The 23,395-nt window shown below is 50.8% G+C and overlaps 1 protein-coding gene across 1 annotated transcript in view; it reads right to left on the bottom strand.

Annotated features, from left to right (window-relative positions):
• The window catches only part of PEPD (peptidase D), a 115,613-nt gene that overhangs the window by 73,787 nt on the left and 18,431 nt on the right, over window positions 1-23,395 (bottom strand). Inside the window, exons 4-7 of the mRNA XM_034672751.1 lie at window positions 23,303-23,366; window positions 16,775-16,822; window positions 15,292-15,353; window positions 5,398-5,442 (exon numbers count right to left, since the gene is read on the bottom strand). Coding sequence (XP_034528642.1) covers window positions 5,398-5,442; window positions 15,292-15,353; window positions 16,775-16,822; window positions 23,303-23,366 — 219 coding nt within the window. The remainder of the gene's footprint in view (window positions 1-5,397; window positions 5,443-15,291; window positions 15,354-16,774; window positions 16,823-23,302; window positions 23,367-23,395) is intronic.

The following is a 23,395-nucleotide window of genomic DNA, read 5'->3' as shown; positions in this document are numbered from 1 at the left end:
AGACTTGGCGCCCAAACCACACTTTCTTCCCATTAGAGATGCCAGCACTTCCAACCATTGATGCTGAGGCCTGCTTTCCTTCCCAATTTGAATTTGTGGAAGATGACAAACCAGGCCTCTACCTGGTTTACTCAGGACTTATTTTTAAGTCACGTTAAAAAAAAAAAAAAATCAAACTGAACCAGGACAAATTATGCTACAAAGGCAGTTCTCCAACAAAACCGGCCTGGCCCACCTGAATTCGAGCTTTAAAGGCCCGGAGAACAGGTGTCTGCCGTGTGCCGGCTCACCTGATTATCCACAGGGCACTTGCCCAGGTGCCAGGCATCCAGCCTGGCCGAGTTCTCTCCAGGACACAAGCACCAGAAATGGTTTTTAAGATGACTGTAAAAAAAAAAAAAAAATAACAAGACTTTCCAGCATTCTGCAGTTTCTCCCTACCTTCAGGAAGGATTGACTGCCCTGAGACTGATGCAGCTATTTCTATGACTCCTGGGCATGAAAAGATAAGGAAGAAAGGATTCCACCAGCCTCTGCTGTCCCGGGCCCTCCAGAGTGAGGGCCACCTAGTGTCACACTTAGCCCCAGCCTTGTCTGGCCCCAGGATGTGTGGGGTGGGGGTAAGAAATATGATCTACAAGTCTTCTATCCCCAGGACAGGGCCAAGGCCTCCTCCTCCATGAGGCACCAGAGGATGCAGGCTGGGGACAGGACAACACAGATGCAGTTAACAAGTCTGAGCTGCGAACAGCTCAGGCTCTTCGACTAGCAAGAGGAGGTGGGGGACATGTGCAGGCGATGTGGGTTGTCACGCAGAGTCCCCAGGCCTGTGGCCCTGCCCGTGAGCATCACTGCACCCAGGCAGCCACTCACGTGGGAAGGCAGTGCCCCAGGCAGGCGAGCAGGAGTGGGGAGAAGGCTCCTCCACCACGCCGGGCCAAGAGCCCCCTGCAACAGGCTAGAAGTGACAAAAACTGGACTCGGCTGAGATTTATTTGTGCAATCTGATTTTTTTCCCTTCCATATGCATAGGTCACAAAACTGTGTCTTGGCATTAGACCCAGGATTAAGACATTAATTAGCTAAGGTCTGAATGCTCCACTGATTAAAATAGTAGCAAGACAGGATGAAGTACATCCAAAATCAGTCTCCAAGCATCAAAGTGCCACCATGGTGAATAAAACCCATTTGAAGAGACAGGAATACCATCTCTCCTGGAGATGAATGTGCAGAGGGGCTGGGTCTGTGGGAGCCAGCAGGCAAGAACCCAAGGCCACAGGACCCCACCATGTCCATTACTTTCACACCCCATGACCTGGTTCTGCAAAGGATAAAATCCCGGAACAACAGGAAGGACAGAATGTAAAGAGCTACTTGGAATTACATATCCTCAGGAGGCTCAATCAATAAGTCCTCTCAAAGAAATGAGAGCCATGAAGAAAATGGTGGTTTCACTCAGCAGTGAGCTCAGTGTGCCTGAGACTTGACGTGGGCTGGGCAGATATGGGCTGTACACAGGGGAGCCATGGAAGGGTCCACCTCAGTGTGCCGGCCCAGGGCCCAGCCAGCCTTCCTCTCTGCCTGATGCGCCCACACCCCATGTCCTGCCTTCTGGCACATGGTCATTCAAGGCCTCACTCTGCCCTAGGATCCCTACTGTCCACTCGGCTTTCTTACTACCGTAGGGTTCAATGCCTATTCCTTGGGAGACAAAGACAGCAACCCAACGGGAATACTTTTCACACATACCCCAAGAATCTAGGTCATCCTCTACATAGCTTTTCTAATTCGGGACACGTTACCCAGGACGCAGGATCCTGCCGTGCTTCTGCCCCTGAGCCAGCCACGCCTTGCCATCTCCCGTGCACAGAAAAGGCAGGGAAGTAGAAGAAATGTTATTCCCCCGCCTGATTAATGCACGCAGGACACCTTCACTCTCTGTAATTAACAGTTCTAAAATCGGCGTGTGACTCAATTTAACACAGTCGCACTTAAAACCCAAGAAGGTACACGGCAACTGCTGACATGCTTGCTCTTCTGTGACGCTTCTAGGGCTACTTAACCGGCATCCGAGGCACAGAGCTATTAAGACGGTACAAAAGTATCTTCCTTTATTTCCCAACCTAACTTCAGATCGATGTAATCATCTGTAGAACACGAGAGTGGAACCACAGCCTAAATTATGGAAGTGAGACGCCTGCTCTTCAGTTTCAACTTTTGACCTCCACATTCCAACTGCAATACCCAGTACGAGAAGAGAAATTATCAGTTATGATCTCATGTTTCTGGGGAAGAGGATGATTATAGAGGAATTTACAGGAAATCAAAAAGGCACTGCTTGAGTGAATGGGAAACAATAAAGCAGTCACAGAGAGGAAACGGATAACATCCAAACAAACAACGAGGAAGGAAGCGTCCTCTGTGCTGGGAGAGGCTGGTCCTCGCCTCTATCAGACAGGCCCTGGGAGGAATCCCAGACCCCCAGCCCAACGACCAACGGGGAGCTGGGGTACGTGAGTGGCAGGGGGTATGGAGCGGGTCGCAGTTCAGCTGCACAGGCCCTGGCCCCCACCCTCACTACACCCTGGCCTCACACAGAGCCCTGCCGGGCCCCTCTGAGCACCCCTGCATGTCCTGTGGCCAAGAGAAGACTGAGAGCATGGCTGAAGCTCAGGCAAACCCCCACTCCCACCCCTCCAGGGCACCCCTCAGATACACAAGGGGCAGCACAAGATCCTGGAACCACCCTCCTGGGCTCAGCTCCCGGCTTTTTCTCGGGCAAATCCCCTCCCTGTGCCTCAGCTTCCTCATCTGTAGAAAGGGGGTAGTCAGAGCACCTAGCTTAGAGCATGAACAAAATACCTCTTTGAATAAAGGGACAAGCGTCAAGTGCTTAGCACAACACCTTGCACACAAGAAGTCTCAAAAAGTGACAGGGACGCCTGGGTGGCTCAGTCAGTTAAGCAACTGACTCTTGATTTCAGCTCAGGTCATGATCTCAGGGTCCTGAAACTGAGCCCCGCGCCAGGCTCTGCACTCAGCGATGAGTCTGCTTGGGATTCTCTCTCCTCTCCCTCTGCCCCTCCCCCCACTCGCACGCACACACTGCCCTCCATCTCTCTCTCTCAAATAAATGAATCTTTTTTTAAAAAGGCGACAGACATTGTATTAAGCTGAGTTAGCGCTTAACTTGAGCCATCATCCATCAAGGGAGAGCACCTCTGCTTTGCACGCGAGGAGACCAAGGCTCAGCGCTATAGGCTGAATAGGTGTCTCCCTCCAAAACTGATACGTTGAAACCTAACCTCCCATGTGTTGGCATTCAGAGATGTGGTCTTGGGAGACAAGTGGGTCATGTGGGCAGACCTCTCGTGAATGAGCTTGATGCCCTTATAAAAGAGACCCGAGAGAGCTTTTCACCTCTTCTGTCCTGTGAGGACACTGCGGGAATATGCCATCTAGAGACCAGGAGGTGGGCTCTCACAAGACACCAAGCCTGCCAGCACCTCAGTCTTGGATTTCCCAGGTTCCAGAATGTGAGAAACCCATTTCTGTCGTTTATGAGCCGCCCACCATGGTAACTGCTATGGCAGCCCGAATGGTCTAAGACACTTGGCGAATCTTCCTAAGTTAGGTATTACTGCATCGTCACTAGCAGATGAAATGACTTGCTGAGGGAGACAGGCTGGGGTTAGTTTGGATGTGCGGAATGGAGGGTTTTTCTGTTACTCAGGCAGCCCCTCTCCATGGGGCCTAGACAGAGGGGGTCATAATGAAAGCATTTAGGACACAGGCGCCCAAAGATGTGTCAGTAAATCATAATTTAACATCATAGAAAACCCACTCTCCTGTAAACGAGAGACCAGCCTGTCATTCCACCCAGAATCTGTTCTTCACTTCCTCCAAGAGGGAGGTGGTCATGACCACCATGGATCTCACTCAAGAATGATCGCAGTCACTACAGAGGCCAGAACCCATGCTATTAAAACACACCCTTGAGGCAGTAAGGACAATAGGACATTTCTAAAATAGTTCTACTGCCATCAAATGTCAAATAAGTCCTTTCTGCTGCCGCCTTTGATAAAGTTGGGAAGTATTCTTATAAACATGGAATCCACCTCAGAGCCTTGGAAATGTCTAGAATTAAAGCATGCTTGTTACAAAGTAACGAACTAATGACTTGTCCCTCAGGAGATGCAGGAGTGTACAACCCAGCACGGTCTCCAAAGCACCCAAACTGTAAGCAGCCATGAGGGAGCATCACACGTGGGGTGTAAGTGGGTGCGGGCCCATTCCTGAGTATCCAGGATTTATTCTGCTGTCAACTGGGAGCTACAGATGGGCCAGGCATCTGTTACTTTATAAAAACAAGAAAAGGCGGCTGTGTACTGAAAGGACACAGGCCCCATCCTCAGAGCGTGTGTGGCAGCCAAGAAAGCTGGGCTGGCCAGCCTACCCTCTGGCGCTGCCACGGTCAGTACCAATGCCTGTGATGGCACTCGGATTTCCACCTCTGGCCCAGTCTCACTCCCGCTGGAACCTGCTTCAGACTCAACATGCCCCAAACAAGTCCCTGATCGGCCACAGCACCTGCTCTTTCCAGCCATCCCCCTCCTGGTGACACACTACCCAGCTGTTCAGGACAAAAAACCAGAGTCACCTTCAACTCCAGCCTTCACTCAGGTCACAGCCAGCTACTCCCAGGAGCGTTTCCTCTGTCCACCACTCTACTCTCGGCTCTGTTGCACCACCCTTCCACTGCCACCTGGATCCTGCAGCAGCCTCCTACCTGGTAACCTGTTACCTCTCTTGCCCTACAACCGTGTCTCTAGTCTGAGGCCAAAATGACTGCAGGAGTGGGAGGGCCACTTCCAGGGCCCACAGAGGTGATGCCCCAACCTGAGAAGGTTTGCCCTGCTATGACCTAACAGAAACCAGTTATGCCACAGGTACGTATCAGCAAGGAAGGAACGTAGGCAATGTAAGAACACATACAATAGGATGCCAGCTTGTCAGGACACAGAACCAACACGAGGAATGCATGTTTACCTTTCTGGTAATAGGATTATGTATGATGTTTATTTTCCCTCTTTTCATTAACTACTCTAACTGAGCTATATAAGCGTGGATCATTTATGGTAGGAGCTTTTAAAAGACTCCTAAATAAAAAACAAGAAAAATTTAACTGACATTCAAGTGACTCATGCCCTTTGAAAAACAGACCAACTGACACCAAAAAAAAAAAAAAAAAAACAAAACAAAACAGAGAAGAAAGTTGTCCTGGGGACCATCTTGTCTGAGGGGCACTCTGAGGCACCACAGGTGGCAATAGCAGGGTCTCTTAGCTTCCTGAGTGGAGCGCAACAAACAGTTGAAGAAGCCCCAGGCAATACTCACCACTCCACAATTTCCGGGTGAAGAATGGTGTTATTGACATTAAACCTGTCGAAGAAAAACAAACCAAGCCTATTAGTTCAATGGTCTATCATCTCCCTACAAGAAATACCTCTTTCAAGACATACCAAGGGGGGACTCGACCCAGAGAGGGCCCCAGGCTTTCACTTCATGACCCTCTGGCCCATAGAAGGCCTGCTGCTCACTTCCAGCAGCAGCCCTACAGCCAGGCCAAGTGCTCTAAGCGCAGTCAGAGAACAAGCTGCTTGGCTGGAAAACACTGTCCTCCACTCTCACTAGGCAGACGTAGCAGCCGTAGCCTCCTCTGTCAAGTATACCAACATACACACAATAGGAATCCCAGAAGAAAAGGAGAAAGATAAAGGAGAAGAATTTTTTTAAGATTTTATTTATTTATTTGACAGAGAGAGAGGCAGCAAGAGAGGGAACACAAGCAGGGGGAGGGGGAGAGGGAGAAGCAGACCTCCCTCTGAGCAGGGAGCCCGCTGCAGGGCTTGATCCCAGAATGCTAGGATCATGACTTGAGCTGAAGGCAGATGCTTAATGACTGAGCCACCCAGGCGGCCCAAGCAGAAGAATTTTTGAAAAAAACAATAGCAATAATGGCCCCAAACTTCACCAGTTTGATGAAAAACATGAATCTACAAAGCCCAATAAACTCCAAAAAGGATAAATCCCAAGAGACCCACACTCGGACATATAATCTGTTGAAAGACAAAGAGAAAATCCTGAAAGCACTAAGAGAAAAAAAAAAACAAAACATGACATACAAGGAATTCTCAGTAAGATTAATGGCTAATTTCTCATCAGAAACCATAAAGGCCAAAAGGCAGTAGAAAGAAAGAAAAAAAAAATATGTCAACCAGAATTCTATATCCAGCAGAGCTATGATTCAAAAATGAAAGAAAAATTAAAACAGTCCCAGATAGACAAAAATATCACTAGAAGACTTATCCTACCAGAAATTCTAAAGGGAATCTTTTAGCCTATAGTGAAGAACACTAGAGTAACTTGAATCCACACGAATAAAAAAAGGGTACCGATAAAAAGAATTACATAGGCAAGTAGAGAGACAGGATAAATTTATTCTTTTGTAACTCCCTTTTTCAACTCTCTGACTTAAAAAGACAACCTCATGAAGCAATTGTCAATCTGTGTTGACCAATGGAACATGTGAAGACGCAATCTGTATGCAATAACAGCACAAAGGAGGGGGGATAACATGGAGCTATACAGAAGCAAAGTTGTTGTAGGCTACTGAGATTAAGTTGACATTAATGCAAACTAGACTGTCACAAGTTTAACAGGTCATTTCTAATACCCCAGGCAACAACTAAGAAAATAATTAAAACATACAGAAAAGGAGATGAGAAAGGAATAAAAACCATGTATCACAAAAAATAAAATATAAAAGAAAGTAGTAATGGAAAAGCTGAGGAACAAAAATGACATATGACATATAGAAACATAACAAAATGGCAGAAGGAAGTCATTCCTTAACAGTAATTACTTTAGATGTAAATAGATTTGATTCTCCAATTAAAAGGCAGGGACTGGCAGAAGGAATTAAAAGAAATATGATACAAGTAAACACTCTAAAAAGACACACTTTAGAGTCAAAGGCACAAGTAGATTGAAAATGAAAGGATGAGAAAAGATGTATTATGCAAACAGAAACCAAAAGGGAGCTGGAACAGCTCTATTAATATCAGACAAAATAAGGCTTAAGACAAAAAAATTTACTAAAGGACATTTTATACAAATAAAAAGACTAATTCACAAAGAAAACATAATAATTATAAACATTTATGCACCTAACAACACAGCCCTGAGATATATGAATCAAAAACTGACAGAATTGAAGGGGAAATAAATAATTCAACAATATCTGCAGACTTCAATACTTTGCTTGCAGAAATGGATGGAACTAGATGGAAGATTGACAAGGAAACAGGAGACTTGAACAACTCTATAAGCCAACTAGACCTAACAGACATCTCTAGACTACTCCACCCTACAGAATAGCCATTTTCTCAAGTGCACATCGGACATTCTCCAGAATAGATTAATTTGTCAGGCCATAAAACAACTCCCGATAAACTTTAAAAAAAGGACTGAGATCATATTGAATGTGTCCTTCAAGCACACTGGAATGAAATTAGAAATCAGTAACAGAAGAAAAATTCATTAATCTGTGGAAATTAAATTTTACACTCTTAAATAACCAATAGGTCAATGAAGAAATCACAAGGGAAACTGAAAATACTCTGAGATGAATGGAAACAAAAGCACAACATACCAAAACCTACAAAATGCAGCTAAAGTAGTGCTTACAAGGAAGTTAATAGCTAAAAACACCTATGTTAAAAAGGAAGAAAGTTATCTCAAACCAATGACCTAGTACTCCACCTTAAGAAACTAGAAAAAGAAGAAGCACCTGTGTGGCTCAGTCAGTTGAGCACCAGACTCTTGATTTTGGCTCAGGTCATGATATTAGGGTTGTGAGATCAAGCCCCATACCAGGCTCCACACTGAGCATGGAGCCTACTTGGGATTCTCTCTCTCTCCCTCTGTCCCTCTCCCCCCACACATGCATGCTCTCCCTCTCTCTCTCTCTCACAAATATAAATCAAAATCTTTTAAAAAGAAACTAGAGAAAGAAGAGGAAACTAAACCCAAAGCAAGCAGAAGGAATAGAATAGAATAATAAAGATTTGAGCAGAAATAAGTGAAATAGAGAATAGAAAAACAGTAGAGAAAATTCAATGAAATAAAAATTGGTTCTTTGAAAAGATCAACAAAATTGAGTTTTAGACTGACCAAGAAACAAAGAGAAGGCTCAAGTTACTGACCAGAGATAAAAAAGAGGATACTATTACTGATTTAACAAAAATTAAAAGAATTATAAGAGAATATAATGAACAACTGTATGGCAATAACTGGATAACTGAGATGAAAAAGACAAATTCCAGGGTGCCTGGGTGGCTCAGTTGGTTGAGTGTCTGCCCTCAGCTCAGGTCATGATCCCAGGGTCCTGGAATCAAGCCCCATGTATGGCTCCCTGCTCAGCAGGGAGTCTGCTTCTCCCTCTTCCTCTGCCCCTCCCTCTGCTTGTGCTCTCTTTCTCTCTCTCTCTTTCTTAAATAAATAAAATCTTTAAAAAAAATAAAAAGAAAAAGACAAATTCCTAGAGACACAAACTGCCAAAACTGATACAAGGAAAAAAAAATCCAAATAGACCTATGACAAGTAAAGAGGCTGAATTAGTAATCAAAACCTTCTCACAAAGAAAAGTTCTGGATCAAACGCCTTCATCATGAATACCAAATGTTTAAAAACAAATTAACACCAATCTTTCATTAACTCTTACTAAAACTAGAAGAGGAAGGAACACTTTTCAACTCATTCTACAAGCTAAGAATTACCCTGATACCAAAACCAAGACATCACAAGAAAACTACAGGTGGAAATCTCTCATGAACATTGGCACAAAAAAATCTTAACAAAATACTAACAAACAAAATCCATCAACATAGAAAAAGGATATACACCATGACCAAGTCGGATTTATCTCAAGAATGTAAGGTTTCTTCAACAGACAAAAATAATCAATATGATACACTATATTAACAGAATATAGAATAAAACCACACAGATGTAGAAAAAGGATCTTACAAAATCCAACAACCTCTCATGATAAAAACACTCAATGAACTAGGAAGAGAAGGGAACTTCCTCAACCTGATAAAGGTATCTACAAAAAACACACAGCCTACATCATAGTTAATGGTCAAAGATGAGAAGCTTTCCCCTAAGATGAGGAACAAGGCCCTTCCTCTCCACTTCTGTTCAACACTGCACACAAGAAACATTTATCATAGTCATCATACACTGGAAGTTTCAACAATTTTCAAAGCATTGAGATACAGAAAACACTAACTGATTACAGTAGAATTAAACTAGAAATCAGTAACAGAAGGAAAACTACGAAAACCCAATTTGTTTAGAAATTAAGCAACACACTTCTAAAGACCTGCTGTTCAAAAAAGAATTAACAAAATTAGAAAATAAAAACATGATAAAATATCAGAACTGGTGAAATGCAGGTAAACAATGCCCAGAGGAAAACTGATAGTTCTAAACCTATTTAGTGGAAAAGAAAACTGAAAACAATGATCGATGGGGCGCCTGAGATGCTCAGATGGTTAAGCATCTGTCTTCAGCTTAGGTCATGGTCTCAGAGTCCTGGAATCAAGCCCCATGTCGGGCTCCCCGTTCAGCAGGAAGCCTGCTTCTCCCTCTCCCACTCCCCTGCTTGTGTTCCCTCTCTCGATGCCCCTCTCTCTGTCAAAAAATAAATAAAACCTTAAAAAAGGAAAAAAAAAAAGAAGACAATGATCTAATCTCCCATCCCCAAGCATGTCCCTTTCATCTCTCTCAAGGAGCTAGAGAAAGAACAAACCTAAAGAAATTAAAAGGAAATTAAAAAGCACAGAAATCAATGAAATAAAAGGCAAACATAAAATGAAAAAAAAATCTATAAAGCCAAAATTTGTTCTCTGGTAAGAGAAACACAATTGAAAAGGAGACCCCAAGAGACAAAAAGATCAGGTCGGGGCACATAATGTGTGACCCAGAGCTCAAGGTGGCAGTAAGAGAGCTGAGGAAGCATGGCATGGCCCAGCACAAAATACAAGCCTTAACAGAGAAGCCAGGGCAGGCGTTCAATGCCCTGGATTTTGAGCCCTGCTCCATCTCAGGTCAGGATATTATACACAGGGCATGCTGGCTTGTGACCAAGCAAGGACTCTCCATGGCCCCGTTACTGGTGTTTGAAAACACCTAACTAATGCCGTGGTTATGCATCCGGCACCCCCACTGGTGGCTGAGCCCATTGAAAAAGGAAGGACAGAGGAGAGAAGTGGGAAGGGGGCATTAACAGGGCTGAGAGGATTCCAGATCTCCAAAGCTTTTGGGACTCCTAACTACACAAATAAGACCAACTCAAAGTCACCTGAAATGTTGTAGAATCAAAGCCCTACTTGTGAAATATCAAAGAGACCACAGGCAGCCAACATGGTTGAGAGTCAAGAACAGAGCAGCAGATGACATAAATCAAGACGACAACACAGACTCTGCCTCTCATTTCCCCAAATGTCACTTTGACGTTAGGAAAAGCAATGGCCTATCTACTCAGCAGGCAAACACAGCAGTAAAATTTCACTTTATAAAATGTACGTACACGTACACACATGCTCCTACAGACACATGAGCAGCCAAGTGACCCAGCACACAAACACAGATGCAAACCCAAGAGATACAATGAACACATGCCCAGGCGGGCACACACGTAATTATATGCAAAACACACACACACACACACACACACACACACGGAGACACCCAGACAGGCATACACTTAGACTAATACAGAAAGATCCACCCCTAAATATACACGTATACGGAAGCACACAGACTCATGCAAAAGGGCACCCAGGTACAGAAATACTCAGATGGAGAAACACTCAAGACACACACAGAAGAGTCCAAAAGACATTCCCCATGGTGTTGACAGGGTTTAACCTGGAGTGATGAAATTCGGATATTCCTTGCTTTTGCCTCTGTACTCGTTAGGGTAAAAACAAATCCACCAGTGCCTATGAGGGCGGGGAGCAAGTGTCCTGCAAACATTGGGTAATTCCCTGGTGGGCTCAGCTTGAGGGATGGGTGACAAAGAGTGCGTAGGATGGGCCCAAATGCCCCTGCCTGGGCCCCTGGCCTTTTCCCTGCAGTTTCTAATCCCAGGAAGGAGGTGAGGCCCTCTGGAGAATGTGCCCTGCAAGGGCCCCCCACTGCCCTCCCCTGCTAGGAGGTGGGGTGGGTTCCTGTCTCCTCATGGAGATTCCATGGACCATAACGATAAGCTCAAGTTAATCTATAGTAACTTGATATGCAAGTTACTAGTAACCACAAAGCCCAGTCCCCCCACCACAGACCGGCATTTTGTTGTAATCATCAGGTTTTAACAAAGTCCCTCTATTTCCTGGGTTTAAAAATTCACATCTTTGAATATTTATGTCCCTGCATTAGCAACCCCCAAATTCAGCAATTTCACATTTAACTGCTTATTTAAGTGGAATTAATTTGTAACCAATTGTCTTCAAATATGCAAGGCAATTTAAGTAAATGCCAAAAGATAAGAAATATGCTTATCCTGAATAACCAGCTGATGTAAAATATTGACCATATTTCTCTCTCAGACAACGACATGAAGCTGAGCCCTCAGCAACTCACTGTCCTGGCCCAGGGCTCCTGGGCAGTCTGCCTGCTTTGAAGGGAACTGTCTCACGGCAGGAAGGCACCCCCATGGGCCACCTGGCCCCCACAGATGACCTTCTCCTCCATGGTCAGCCTCCCTCTCTCTCAGGAAGATCTGCTCTGAAGTCTACCTCCTCAGACAGTAGCAAAGCTTTATCGTGTCTGCCTTTGCTCCCAGGCTACAGGAACTGACTGCTCCCGGCAGCCCGTGGGGAGAAGCCCCACGCCCTCCTTACCGCTCCCCTACCCTCTTTACCTCAGCTCCAGCTAGCCCTGGCCACAGAACAGTCCTGGCCAGGCCCTCAGCAGGACCTGGCAAGGAGCACCTGACCCTATTTTCCAGCCAGAGCCCACAGGGTGTCCAATCCTTCCACGTCTTCTGTGGGAGCTCTCCCTGTTCCCGTGTGGCCACAGAGTTGTGGCCTGGGCCAGAGCCCAAACTCAGCACAAAGCCCAGCAGACAGTCCCCACCTGCTTCTGTCACCCCCCCCCCGCCAGAGAACAGAGACAGCCTTCTTCGTAACCCCAGGGGCTCTGGGCCATAGGGAGATCCCGGTGCATGTCTACCACCCCCACCCCACCCCTGTCTTCCTGTTCCCTCTGCTCCTGGTTCTCTACCATCCCCACCATTGCAAGCCCGGGCCCTGCCATGGGCAGCAAGCGGCCTGCCCCTGATCCAAGAAGGCTGAGAGAGGTCTGAAGTCTCCCAGGCCCTAACCCACAGCCCCACCAAGGTCACAGACCCAGAGGCAGCCAACCCCAAGGAGCCACATTTGGAGAGAGGGTTGCAGGCCGACTGCCCACCTGGATGAGCACCCAGAAGGTCTGGACTGGGTGGACAGGTGAGGCCACTGTTCTATGATCAGCTCCTTTCTCCCGCCCTCATGCCAAGGGACAAAGGTGGCCTGGGATGGCCCATCAGCATAAATCTAGAGGCCAAAGCTGAACTTCTGCCACAGCAGGTCAATCAAAAATCCAAGATGTGAGGTGTTTCAGAGCAGTTCAAAAGGGTCAAAACCCAAATTTCCAGGAATAAGATGCTTTATTAGGGCAGTAAGAAACCACCGGTGACAGACGCTGATAGAAAGCAGGACAATAACAAGACTCATTTTGATTAGGAAACAGGCTATTATTATCCGCAGCAAACAGCTGGAGACATGGCAGGCAGGTGAATGTGGCTGAGCTGCAGCAGCCCTCAAGGACAATGGCAGAAGCCACAAGGCGACCGAGTCAAGGTGCTGGCAGCCAGGGGACAGAGCGGCATCCAGAAACCACGACACAGACAGGACTTTCCAGCGGGAGACTGGGGCCCGAAGTCATACCCATGGCATGCAGGGTAGGGGCCCCCACCACAGGCTCCCACCCCACAGAGCAACCTGAGGGCCGAGCTGCTCGAAGGATGTCCCAGAGGGAAGGGAGGGAGGACCACAGGCAGGTTAGCGGACTCTGAAGCAGAGAGAAACGGGGGAGGGGCTCTCACAAGCAATGCGTCAGCCGAGACACATGGGTATGGAAACAAATACCCCGGCACTGAGGGCAGAGGCTCTCAGCCCAGCGGTGAGGGGCTGGGGAGTACCTCAGAGTCAGCCTCATCTGGACTGGACTACAGATCAGAGAGGGCCCCCAGCCAGGGCCTGGGGAGGACAAACAAGTTAAGGCAGCCCCTGGCTCTCCAAAAAAGTTTCCAAATGCCGACTGGGCAGGGTGGCGGGTTGGCAGAGCACAGGCTCCTCTGAGCTCTTGGCAGGGGCTGAGGGGTCCCACGGAACAACAGGGGCCAGAGGCTGAGGTCTGCCTACTGAAGGGAGCGGTCATGTTCACAGCAGGACTCATCCTAGGGAAGAGGCCTCAGCTTCCACAGCCCACTGACTGCGATGTCCCTGGAATCTCCCCACGCCTCCTCTCTGGGAAAACCTGGGGAGCAGCCAGCAGAGCTCTACTCTCAGGGGCCACAACCAGAGCTCCCTCCCATACCTGCCACACCACCTGGCACAACTGTTCCTGGGGTGCTCGGCCACCAGAAACCTCTGGAGGGGGCAGGCAAAGAACCCGCACTCACTGACATTGGGAATCTTATAATCAGTGATTCTGAAGTCTACCTGCCCACTGCACAGCTGGGGAGACTGAGGCTCATGGGGGCAACAGGGCTTGGCGAGGATGTGCTTGTGAACAAGTGAACAATAGTTTCCTGAGCACCAGCTCCACACCAGGCTCCGGGGCAGAGCACGATCCCGTTCTGCCCCCATTGCAAGCCCGGGCAAGACCATGCTACCCGTGGGGGAGCTGAGGCTCAGAGGGCAAGCTCTGTTAAGGTCAAAGCACCGGTGGGTGAGGTGACCACGAAGGCGCCCTCCTCCCACTCAGAGCCTTCCCCACAAGACAGAGACCTAGGGAGGCTGGAGGGGCCAGCCCATGGGAACACAGATGTTGGTGTTGGTCGAGGCAGGTGAGCCAGGCAGTGGCCCCTCGGTAGGGCTGGGGGACAAGGGGAGGCTGGGCCCAGGTCAGGCCATAGCGGGCTGGGCCCACGCCTTCTGCTCCACTCCGGGGCCTGGGGGGAAATGGTGGCTCCATGGCCAGCATTTCAAAGAGCGAGCACGTGGCTACTCTGGGGAAATTCCCAAGAGGATGCAGGGATTTGAGCAATGAGAAGCAAACCTGATACTCGCCCCCATCCCATCGCTCTTATCATTGGGGGAGTAATACATATTTATGAGCTCATAATCCTTCCTAATCACCCCTATATCACACAGACGCACAAACTCCCCATGGCTCAGGCTCATACATAATTATAAGGCACTTCCTCTGTCACCGCCTCAGTCCACCAAAGGACAACAGGACGCAGTGGCACAGGGTAAGGGTGGTGGGGGAGGAGCTAGGGATGGAGGCCCAAGAGCAAGGCTGGGGGGCATCCACACTCAGCAGCCTGGAGGAGCAGGTGCCCCCCCCAAGGGCTCCTCTGCTACAGCCTGGGGCCCCACAGATGCCCCCAGGGCCAGTCCCCAGCCGGCCCAGGGACACAGCCCAGCTCTCCAGGGACCTCAGTGTAAGAGGAACAAGGAGGGCAACGTGCCCTACCTCGGTCCCATACCTGCCTTCCTGCCGGGAGAGGCCCAGAAGGGGGAGTAGGGTTTGGAGGACCGGCCCTGGAGCTAAACCAGGGAGCGAGGGCAGGTAAGGGGGTCCCTATCTGAGACCGGGGCAACAGAGGATGCAGGCTGGGAGAAGTCAGTGCCAGGACCAAGGGGAAGAGCTGAGAAGAGTAAGGACCACAGAGCTGAGAGCAGGCTCTAGAGAGGGAGCAGGCCCCCACCTGCACGTGCCCCCCAAGCCCGGGCAGGTCTGCACTTGCATTACGGAGCTCAACCAAGAAGCAGAAGTTGAAGTGATTTTAGGAAAACTATTTTTCTAAACATTTCCTCAAAATACCCGATCTGACTCCTTCTTCGCAGCCTCCTGTTCACGTATTTTGTGTCTAGCTTGCAGACAGGGCAAGGCCTGCTGGTGAAGAGGTGAGTGGGGGAGGAGGGAGACCATTCCAGGGGCCCCGGGACTCACTTGCTGATGCCCTCAAAGGAGGCCTCCCTGCAGACGCTGCCGCTGTCCGTGTTGACGCCACGCTGCAGAGACAGAGGGAGCATGAAGGGCGGACTCGGCACATGGGGCCGCCCCAGGGGGTCCCCGCCGTCTGCGTGGGAGGGCCTGCCTCCTCCATCCAGTCTCACGACTGGGGAAGAACCTGGAGTCCCCACCCCCCGCCCAGCAAACACATCCCTTCCTGCCGTTCAGGTAACTCCCACCCAACCCTGCCCTTCCACCCTGCACAAAGGCAAGTCCGTTCTCTGCCACAGCTTGAATGTGGAGGAAAAGGGCTGCACAAACAGCGTCGTAGGTGCACGAAAGCCTCCTCCACCAGACCATTTTGCTGAAACCAGCTCAGGCTGTGCAGGCACAGACAGGGGCGATGGGACCACTCCCCCCCATCTGCTCTCCCAGGCTGGCCCCATCTCCCTCATGCACACACTCCCCACTGTCAAATCCAGCCCTCCTGGAGACGCGGGTAGGACTCAACCCCGACACGATGGCCTCTTCTCAGTGACACCACGGAGGGAGCTGTGGTACAACCCCGTCCTTTCCCTGATTGGAAGGAGACTCCAAGTGGAACTCGGAGAGGAGAGGAGACAAAACAAGGGACTCAGAAAAAAGCGTGCCATCCCCAGAGGCAAGGCCTTCTCTGTTCCGAAGCACCCTTCTTCCTCAGGAACGGCAGGCCAACGTTGAATAATGCCCCTCAAAGAAAGCACATCGGGTCACCTCCAACCACAAACATCTCACATAATCTTCCTGCTCGGCCATCAAAACAGCAGAGCGGAAAAAAGACACCATGTGAAGTGCTTTAAAAAAAAAACCCAAGAATTATTTCTGAAAAAGAATCGATGAACAAGGGAGAGAAGGGTCACTTTGGGAGGGAAGAAGCATTATACACTCTCCATATTTGAAACTCCCCAAGGTCAAAAAAGTGCAAGAAAGCAGGCTTCTACCCTGAGCCATTTCGAAGCCTGAGGGCCCCCACAGCCCTATTGAAGGCACCAGGGGCCGACCGTGCACCCCGACCCACCCCCAGGCTGTGGCAGCTCATTCAGCGTACCCATTCTAAATCAATGCCAAACAGCCCAGCAACCTCACGGACAGGCGCCATGGGTGTGTCTTTAGAAGTCTACTAACAATGGAGGAGACACAGGATGGAAGCACACTGATATGCTACACCCACCAACTCCATGAGCTCGGCCTCACACAAACCCATCCTCCAGCTGGGTTTTAACCCTTGGAGTAGGCGTGGTGTCTTCTGCAAAGGCATGGCACATCCCAGGGACACGGAGGATGGAGGACGTGGTCCTGGATGTATATAGCCGTCCTGAATGAGGTGTTTGCTACGTGTTACCCATGACCATTTCTCCAGTTCCCAAATCCTTTGCAGGGGCAGGCAGCTCCCTAAAACCCTTCCCCATGGGTGCCCGGTCCCTGGACACCAGCCACTTACCAAAGTGAGGAGGACAGAGGGGCTCTGTGACGTCAGGACACTGGCGATCTAAAAGGTTAGAAAGAAAAATCCACTTTAGAGCAACCACGAAGACATCTGATGGAGATGCTACACCACCATGACTTAACGATGCCAGCCGGTTGCTAAAACAGGCAGTGATGTTGTCCCCATCCTGCAGATGAGGACCCCAAGGCTCGCAGACGCCAAAGGACTTCTGAAAGCCACGTGGCTATCAAGTGCCAGACGGGGATTCACACCTACACCTGGCACACCTTCCCACGTGCCGCCCTGCCTCTGGGCCCCACACATGTCCCAGGCTCCACACCAGACCCCTCCCCCGAGGCCAGCACCTCTGTCCATCTGCCAGTCCCTCCTGAAAGACCTGTTCCTACTGCCTCTTAGGCACTGATCCCAACAGCCTCCTGGCCCTGGGCAGACACCTTCCTCCCTGCCCTCACTGATCTCCTAGACTATGTGGAGGAAGTTACCCCCAACCCCATCCTCTGTCCCCCATCCCACATCCCCATTCTCCATCCCTCCTCCACCTTGACCCACTCAGGCCTCACGTCCCTGCATGCGGGCTGCTTCCTACCCCAGCCCCATGAATAAGTGTGCCATGCAACCTCACCTCTCCATGCCTCTGCTCGGGCTCTGACCCCTGCCTGGAATGCCTCCTCCCCACCTCATCAACGGTACTCAGAAGGGAGGCCCTTTGTTCCCCAGACAGGTTCATTCACTCCCTCATCTCCAGCTCCGCTCCCTTGGCAAAGTGCCCACCATACTGCATTAGCCATGACATCTATACCCGAGAGCACCAAGCACCCTGGTGGGAGCGCTTTCTTCCTCTCCTGGCCCCCACGCCTCAGTCTGCCGTGCACCTTGGTTACCGAGGCCACTGCTGTATTTGAGTCCCCCCCCCCGTCCCCATCCGGAACTTTCACACCCTGACACGGGTGAGTGTGAGAAGAATTTGTTGTTTGTTGTTTTAACAGCTTTCCTGAGCTATCACTGACACGCTCTATAATGCACATATTTAAAGTGCACATTTTGATAAGTTTTGACATATGTATATACATGTTTTTTAATACTGAGAGGCTCCCAGAGAAAACCTGGAATATACTGAAAACTGTAAGAAGATAAAATACACCTACAATCCCATCCCCAGAGACTTTTTATCTCTGCACGTGAAAGCAGAGATCTGTAATGACATCTGGATCGTATGAAGTTACACACTTCACTTGTTTCCTGAGATGCAGTATTCTCCAACTACGTGATTTTTACCAGTCGCTACCGCCGGGGGAGGGGAAATGCCCAACGAGCCCCTGATCCAGTCCCTGGCCTGTGCCGGTCACTCCAGACATCATCTCTCATCTAACCACCCAGGGAGTTAGGGCTACTCGTGTCCAGATTTCACAAATGCGAGAAAGCCGATGGATTCCATAATTTGTCCAGATTCACAGTTAAAAACGAGCAGAGGCCAGAGGTGAACACACGGCTGTATGGCTCTCTTAATGGACACGGCGCAGTTCATTCATTCATTGCTCTACCGGACACTTAAATAACTTCTAACGATTAACTACTGTAAGTGGTGCCCTTGTATATAAGAGGAGCACTCTTATATACAAGGCTATTTCCGTAACATAAATTCCTTTAAAAACGTATTTCCTTAAAAAAAAAAAATTAGACCCAGTGACACTGCTGGGTGAAAAGCCATACGCTTCGTTGAGGTTTTTGATGCGGGTGGCCCGACAATACTCCAGATGTGTGCCCACCTCCGCCTCCCTGGACCCTTCTATCTGACTCCGGAACTGCTGTGAGGACGACTGAACCCCCTCCACTGTGTGCTGCACACACCAATGGCTCGGCTGAATCCCTGCCACTCCCGCAGGCCCTCCTGGACAAGGGGGGACTCATTAAAAGGCACAAAAGCTGTGCGTGTTGGCCCCTGGGTGTGCTGTCACATCGACGTGAAGGGTCTCCATTCATCAGCACAGAACGGCTCCGTCAATTACCGTGGCAGTCCCAGACAGCGAGCAGGCACCGGGGACGACACGCGTTCCTGTCCTTGGCAGAGGGGGGCCGGATCACAAATGTGTGGTCTGATGGCTTTTCTCTCGCCAACGGCTCGGGATGCACTGGGTAGGAGTGATGGAGAAAGCAGGCCTCTCCGTGCCGCCCGAGGCACAGACGGCCCGAGAGCCGACGCACCAAGCAGGCTGGGCGGCTGCTAGCTGTGGCGGCGCGGCGTCTCCAATTGATCACGACTGCTTGAGTGGACCCTGGTTACCTCTGCGGTTGTAAAACCTCCCCCAGCCTGGAAGCTCCGGCCGCCCTTCCGCACGGAGACCCATTATCACTACGTTCTCTTCAGCACAGCCCAATTCCACGCCTCAGAAATAAAGGAGACGGGATGCGTCGTCTGTGTGTCGCCAGCTCAAAACACAGCTCTAGCGCACAGGCTGGCTCGGCTCTGTCAACACTGGGCCTCGTTTCCACGGAGCGGTGGCCCCCGGGGACCCATCAGTTTTCACAAACCAGTGCTGTTAAATGCCCCTGACGTGCTGCATCCCACAGCCAGCATCAATTTCCTGGGCAGCCGGGCCTCTCTGGCAGGTTGAGGGAGATGGCACAGGCAGAATTTATCAGAGCCTCGAGCACAGCGAGGGACCCTCCCTTGGGGACAATCAGAGGCTTCCCGCGGACCCCTCATGCACCCTCATGCTCAGGGCCCCGGCCAGACCTGCAGGCTACTCTTCCTGGGTGATGGGCTGGAGAAAGGGGCAGGGCAGTCCTTAACCAGTGCTCTCAAGAAAGCCTGCACTGGTCTAGAGAGCTGGGCTTCACCACGCAAGCACCCAAGCTTTTAAAAATGAACTGTTCTCCTGGCTGGTGCAGTCGGTGAAGCGTCCGACTCCTGGTTTTGGTTCAGGTCACGATCTCAAGGTCATGAGACTGAGCCCCATGTCAGACTCCCTCTCCCTCACGTGCATTCTCTCTCTCCAAAGTGAATAAATAAATCTTTAAAAATGAACTGTTTTTCACGGCCATCTGAAACGAGGGTGCAACTTGGTGGCTGGCAATGCGTCTAAAAATCTGAACTTGTTTCCAGAATATAAACATCAGGAAAGATCACAAACAACACAGATCTGCAGCTCCTTCTGAACAATCAGGAGTTTCCAGCAGTCCCACGTAGCAGCTGTCCCTTCAGAGGTGCCAGCACAGCCCCCGCCACTCCCCAATGTCCCCCCACACTGAGGCCAAGAGGCAGGCGGCATCCAACGCCAGAGTGCCACGATGGTTTCTCTTACACCCATCCTGCCCAAATCCGAGCCCACGACCCTGGCACCTCCCAACATCTGCCCGGGGTTATAAAGGAGAGCAAGTGTGCACTGTGCCCCCCCCCCGCCAGCTCCCCTCCCGTTACAAATACCAGCCTTGGCGCTGCACTGGAGTGCAATGCCTTGACGCACCTCTCAAGGTTCTCCTGAGCACCCCTTTCTCGGGGGAAGTGCCATTTGCTCTGCCTTCTCAAGAATTAAAAGCGGGGTCATCTCTGGGGATGAGAGGAGCTCTATCAGACACCTGCATTTTATACATGACAGCAAGTGACCGGCCATGGCCTGGGGTGCGGGGCTTCCTGCCTTCTTTCAGACAAGACAGGTGTGAGCTGCCTCCCGGCTGTGATTTGTCACGGATGGCCGAGGCAGCCCCAAGTCAGCTGGGAGCCTGCACTGTAGAACTGGCCTGGCGAGCCCTTCCCCGATGCAAGGGGCTTCCTGTCACCTTCTGTGATTGAGTAGGCCCCAAGCATCTCAAAGGCCTCCCAGAACAAGCGTCTCCGTCCAGCAGTTTATAACGTCAGGCTCCATTTTGAACCGCAGAATATCTAAGACACTTGGGAGCCTGAGTCACCCCCTATGTTTGACAGGATAAATGCAGAAGTGGAGGGTCTCTGGGGTCCAAAGGTCCTGGGGTTGCCCCCTAACTCTGCTGCTCCCTGGCTGGGGGGCTGCAGGCAAGGCCCGTTACCTTGGCCTTTGCCTCCTCCTCTGCCATGGGGCAGGAGCTGTAGGTTCGCCATGGGACACTGCGCAAGAGATGAGGGGATCCGTCTCAATGTTACTGGAACCTACAGGTGCCACCCCAGAGTGAAGCACCCAACCAGCTGTCAACAACGAGCCCCAGTCTCCAGTAAGAACCAGGGCAGTAACAGTCATGACAGAACTGATGAACCACGACAGCGATGATGATGGGACATGGCAGATAGCTCCTGGACCCAAGATCCTGTCCTCTGAAGCCTTCATTTAAGATTCTGCTTCGTAAATACAGACTGAGAGTGGGCTGCTCTGTGGGGCTGTGATTCTGCACGATGGCCACAGGCTTTCCCGTCCTGACGCTCTAGACCCGCGTCCCTGCATCTGGAGGCCAACTCCCCTCCTTCTCCCCAGAAATCACAGGATGAATGGAGCTGTGATTTTTTTTTTTTTTTTGGTCCTGCAGACATAAAAGCAACAATGTCAGAGAACAGCTGGGGAGGCTGCAGCACAGAGACGCTCTGACTGGGTGGGCTGAGTCCCGGGCTGCCCCCTCCAAGTTTCTGGGAAGGTCAAGGTCCCCAAGGGCAATAATGTTAAAAAGCAGTTTATGGAGGCAGGAGGGATACACCTGGAGAGGGTCAGGGACACAACCAGAACTAAGGATGGAACAGGTCACTACTCCCTAGTACCTAGTACTCATTCCCTAGTACTTAGAGATAGAAGGTAAGTGGCAAGTGACCTCATCGGGGCGTGCAAATATATGTTCAGACAATTTGAGATCTATATTCAAAGAGATCAATACAACAGGTCACATGTGTATTAACAGACTCTTTAGATGCTATGAGTCACCTCCAGTAACTTGGTATTGAAATCCCAGGACAAAAAAGAAAGATCCATCAAAAGCCCTGTCTCCACAAGCCAACCAGGCAGCAAGTGCTGTAGAAACAGGCGCTCATGGCCTCGTGGACGCAAGCCGCACTCCTTGCCCAAGACCCTCCTGACCAGGCACCGCCCTGCCAGTCACCTCCTGCAGCAGACCGTGTCCTGGCTGCTGAGTTGTCTCAACCAGCTCCGACGCCCGCACGCCCCTGGAGCCAGGAGGGCAGAATGTGACAGTAATGTCTGGGGGAAGGAACTGGGCATTACAGACAAATAGAAAGCAGCAAAAGGCAGAGTACAGAGCAGAACACAGCCAGTATCCAGCAAGTCCACCGTAGGTCCCACGAGCCGGGGTTGGGGGGGGCACCAGTGGGGACCAGCATGGGATACAGCGGGCTGGCACAGGACTCGGAGCACGGTAGGATACACAGAGAGGACTGGGCACGGCAGTCTAGGGCAGCAGAGCTGGAGGAGGGCCGTGTCTGTGTGTGGGGCAGCACTAATGCGGGCCTGCCTGGGGCTGGGCATCCCCAAGCAGGTTGTGTCGGGCCCCTACCCCAGGGCCGAGACACACTGCTTCCTCAGTACGCTGTGGGCCTGGCCAGGATCCCTGCAAACCTGCTTCCCACCAGTGTCGTCATTCCCCAACACAGTCCGTGTCCTACCCAGGGGAAGGGTGAGCTGTTGGTCTCCAGCTGGCTGGCCCCTCAGCTGCTTCCACACTGGGCCCCAGCTCTTAGGTATGTCCACGTGCGATCTCGGTCTGGCTAGGGAAATATGCCATGGGAGGGCCCCATCCAGCTGGTCCTGCCAGGCTGGGGGTGGACCCCGAGCGGCAGGTGCCGACCTCTTGGTGCTTATGTTCTACCTAGCACTGACCCACACACGGTGTGGGGGTTGTAACAGTGTCCAGGGACCGAGCAGAGAGGCCTCCCTGTGTGCCTGGCGTGGCTGCAGTGTTGGGGACCTTGGTCCCCCACGGAGACCACAGGGGTGCATGGCTGTGCTCTCACCTCTGCCCCAGCCCCATCCCATCAGCAGTTTCGAAGTCAGGGACAGCCCCCTGTGACTGCCTGGATCTGGGACAGATGCAAAGCCCCAGAAGGACAGTCATCCACATACCTAGGCCACATGCCACCACTGGGCAACCACGCTGGGAAGTAGATTAAAGCCAGGGGACGAACGACTGTACTGCACCCCACGGGCCTCTCAAAGTCTGGGGCTTTTCTGGCAGCAGCATGTACAGCCAGCCGTGGCTACAGAGAGGACCCCCCAACACGTGAAGACCCAGGCTGAGCCGGGGGGGCATTTAGATGAGACCTCCCAGAGACGTCCTCTCTCTGGGGAGCTCAGCAGCCACAACCCAGGTACCAGAGGCCTCCAGCCACTGAGTCAGGGCCACTGGCCAGGCAAAGGGGGCCTCTTCAGGGAAGTCTGAGGTACACACATCCCGCCTGCACTCTCCAAACGAGGGCACTGCTGAGGTGGCGGCGGCCGAGAAGTGGCATCCCACAGCAGGCAGCCAGGCAATGGCAGGGAGAGGAAGGGGGTATCAGCACAGAGGGGTGAGGGAGGCCTCAACGGCTCAGCGAGGAGTCGGCTGCTAACTGACCTCGTCTGTATACTGGACGTCATCCACGGCATACTTCTCCTTGAAGTACTCCTTGGAGTGGATCCTCAAAGGGAAACACAAGGAACGCCAGGG

Source organism: Ailuropoda melanoleuca, chromosome 12, assembly GCF_002007445.2.
Source record: "Ailuropoda melanoleuca isolate Jingjing chromosome 12, ASM200744v2, whole genome shotgun sequence".
Lineage (NCBI taxonomy): Eukaryota > Metazoa > Chordata > Mammalia > Carnivora > Ursidae > Ailuropoda > Ailuropoda melanoleuca.
This window is presented reverse-complemented; position numbering and strand designations above follow the sequence as displayed.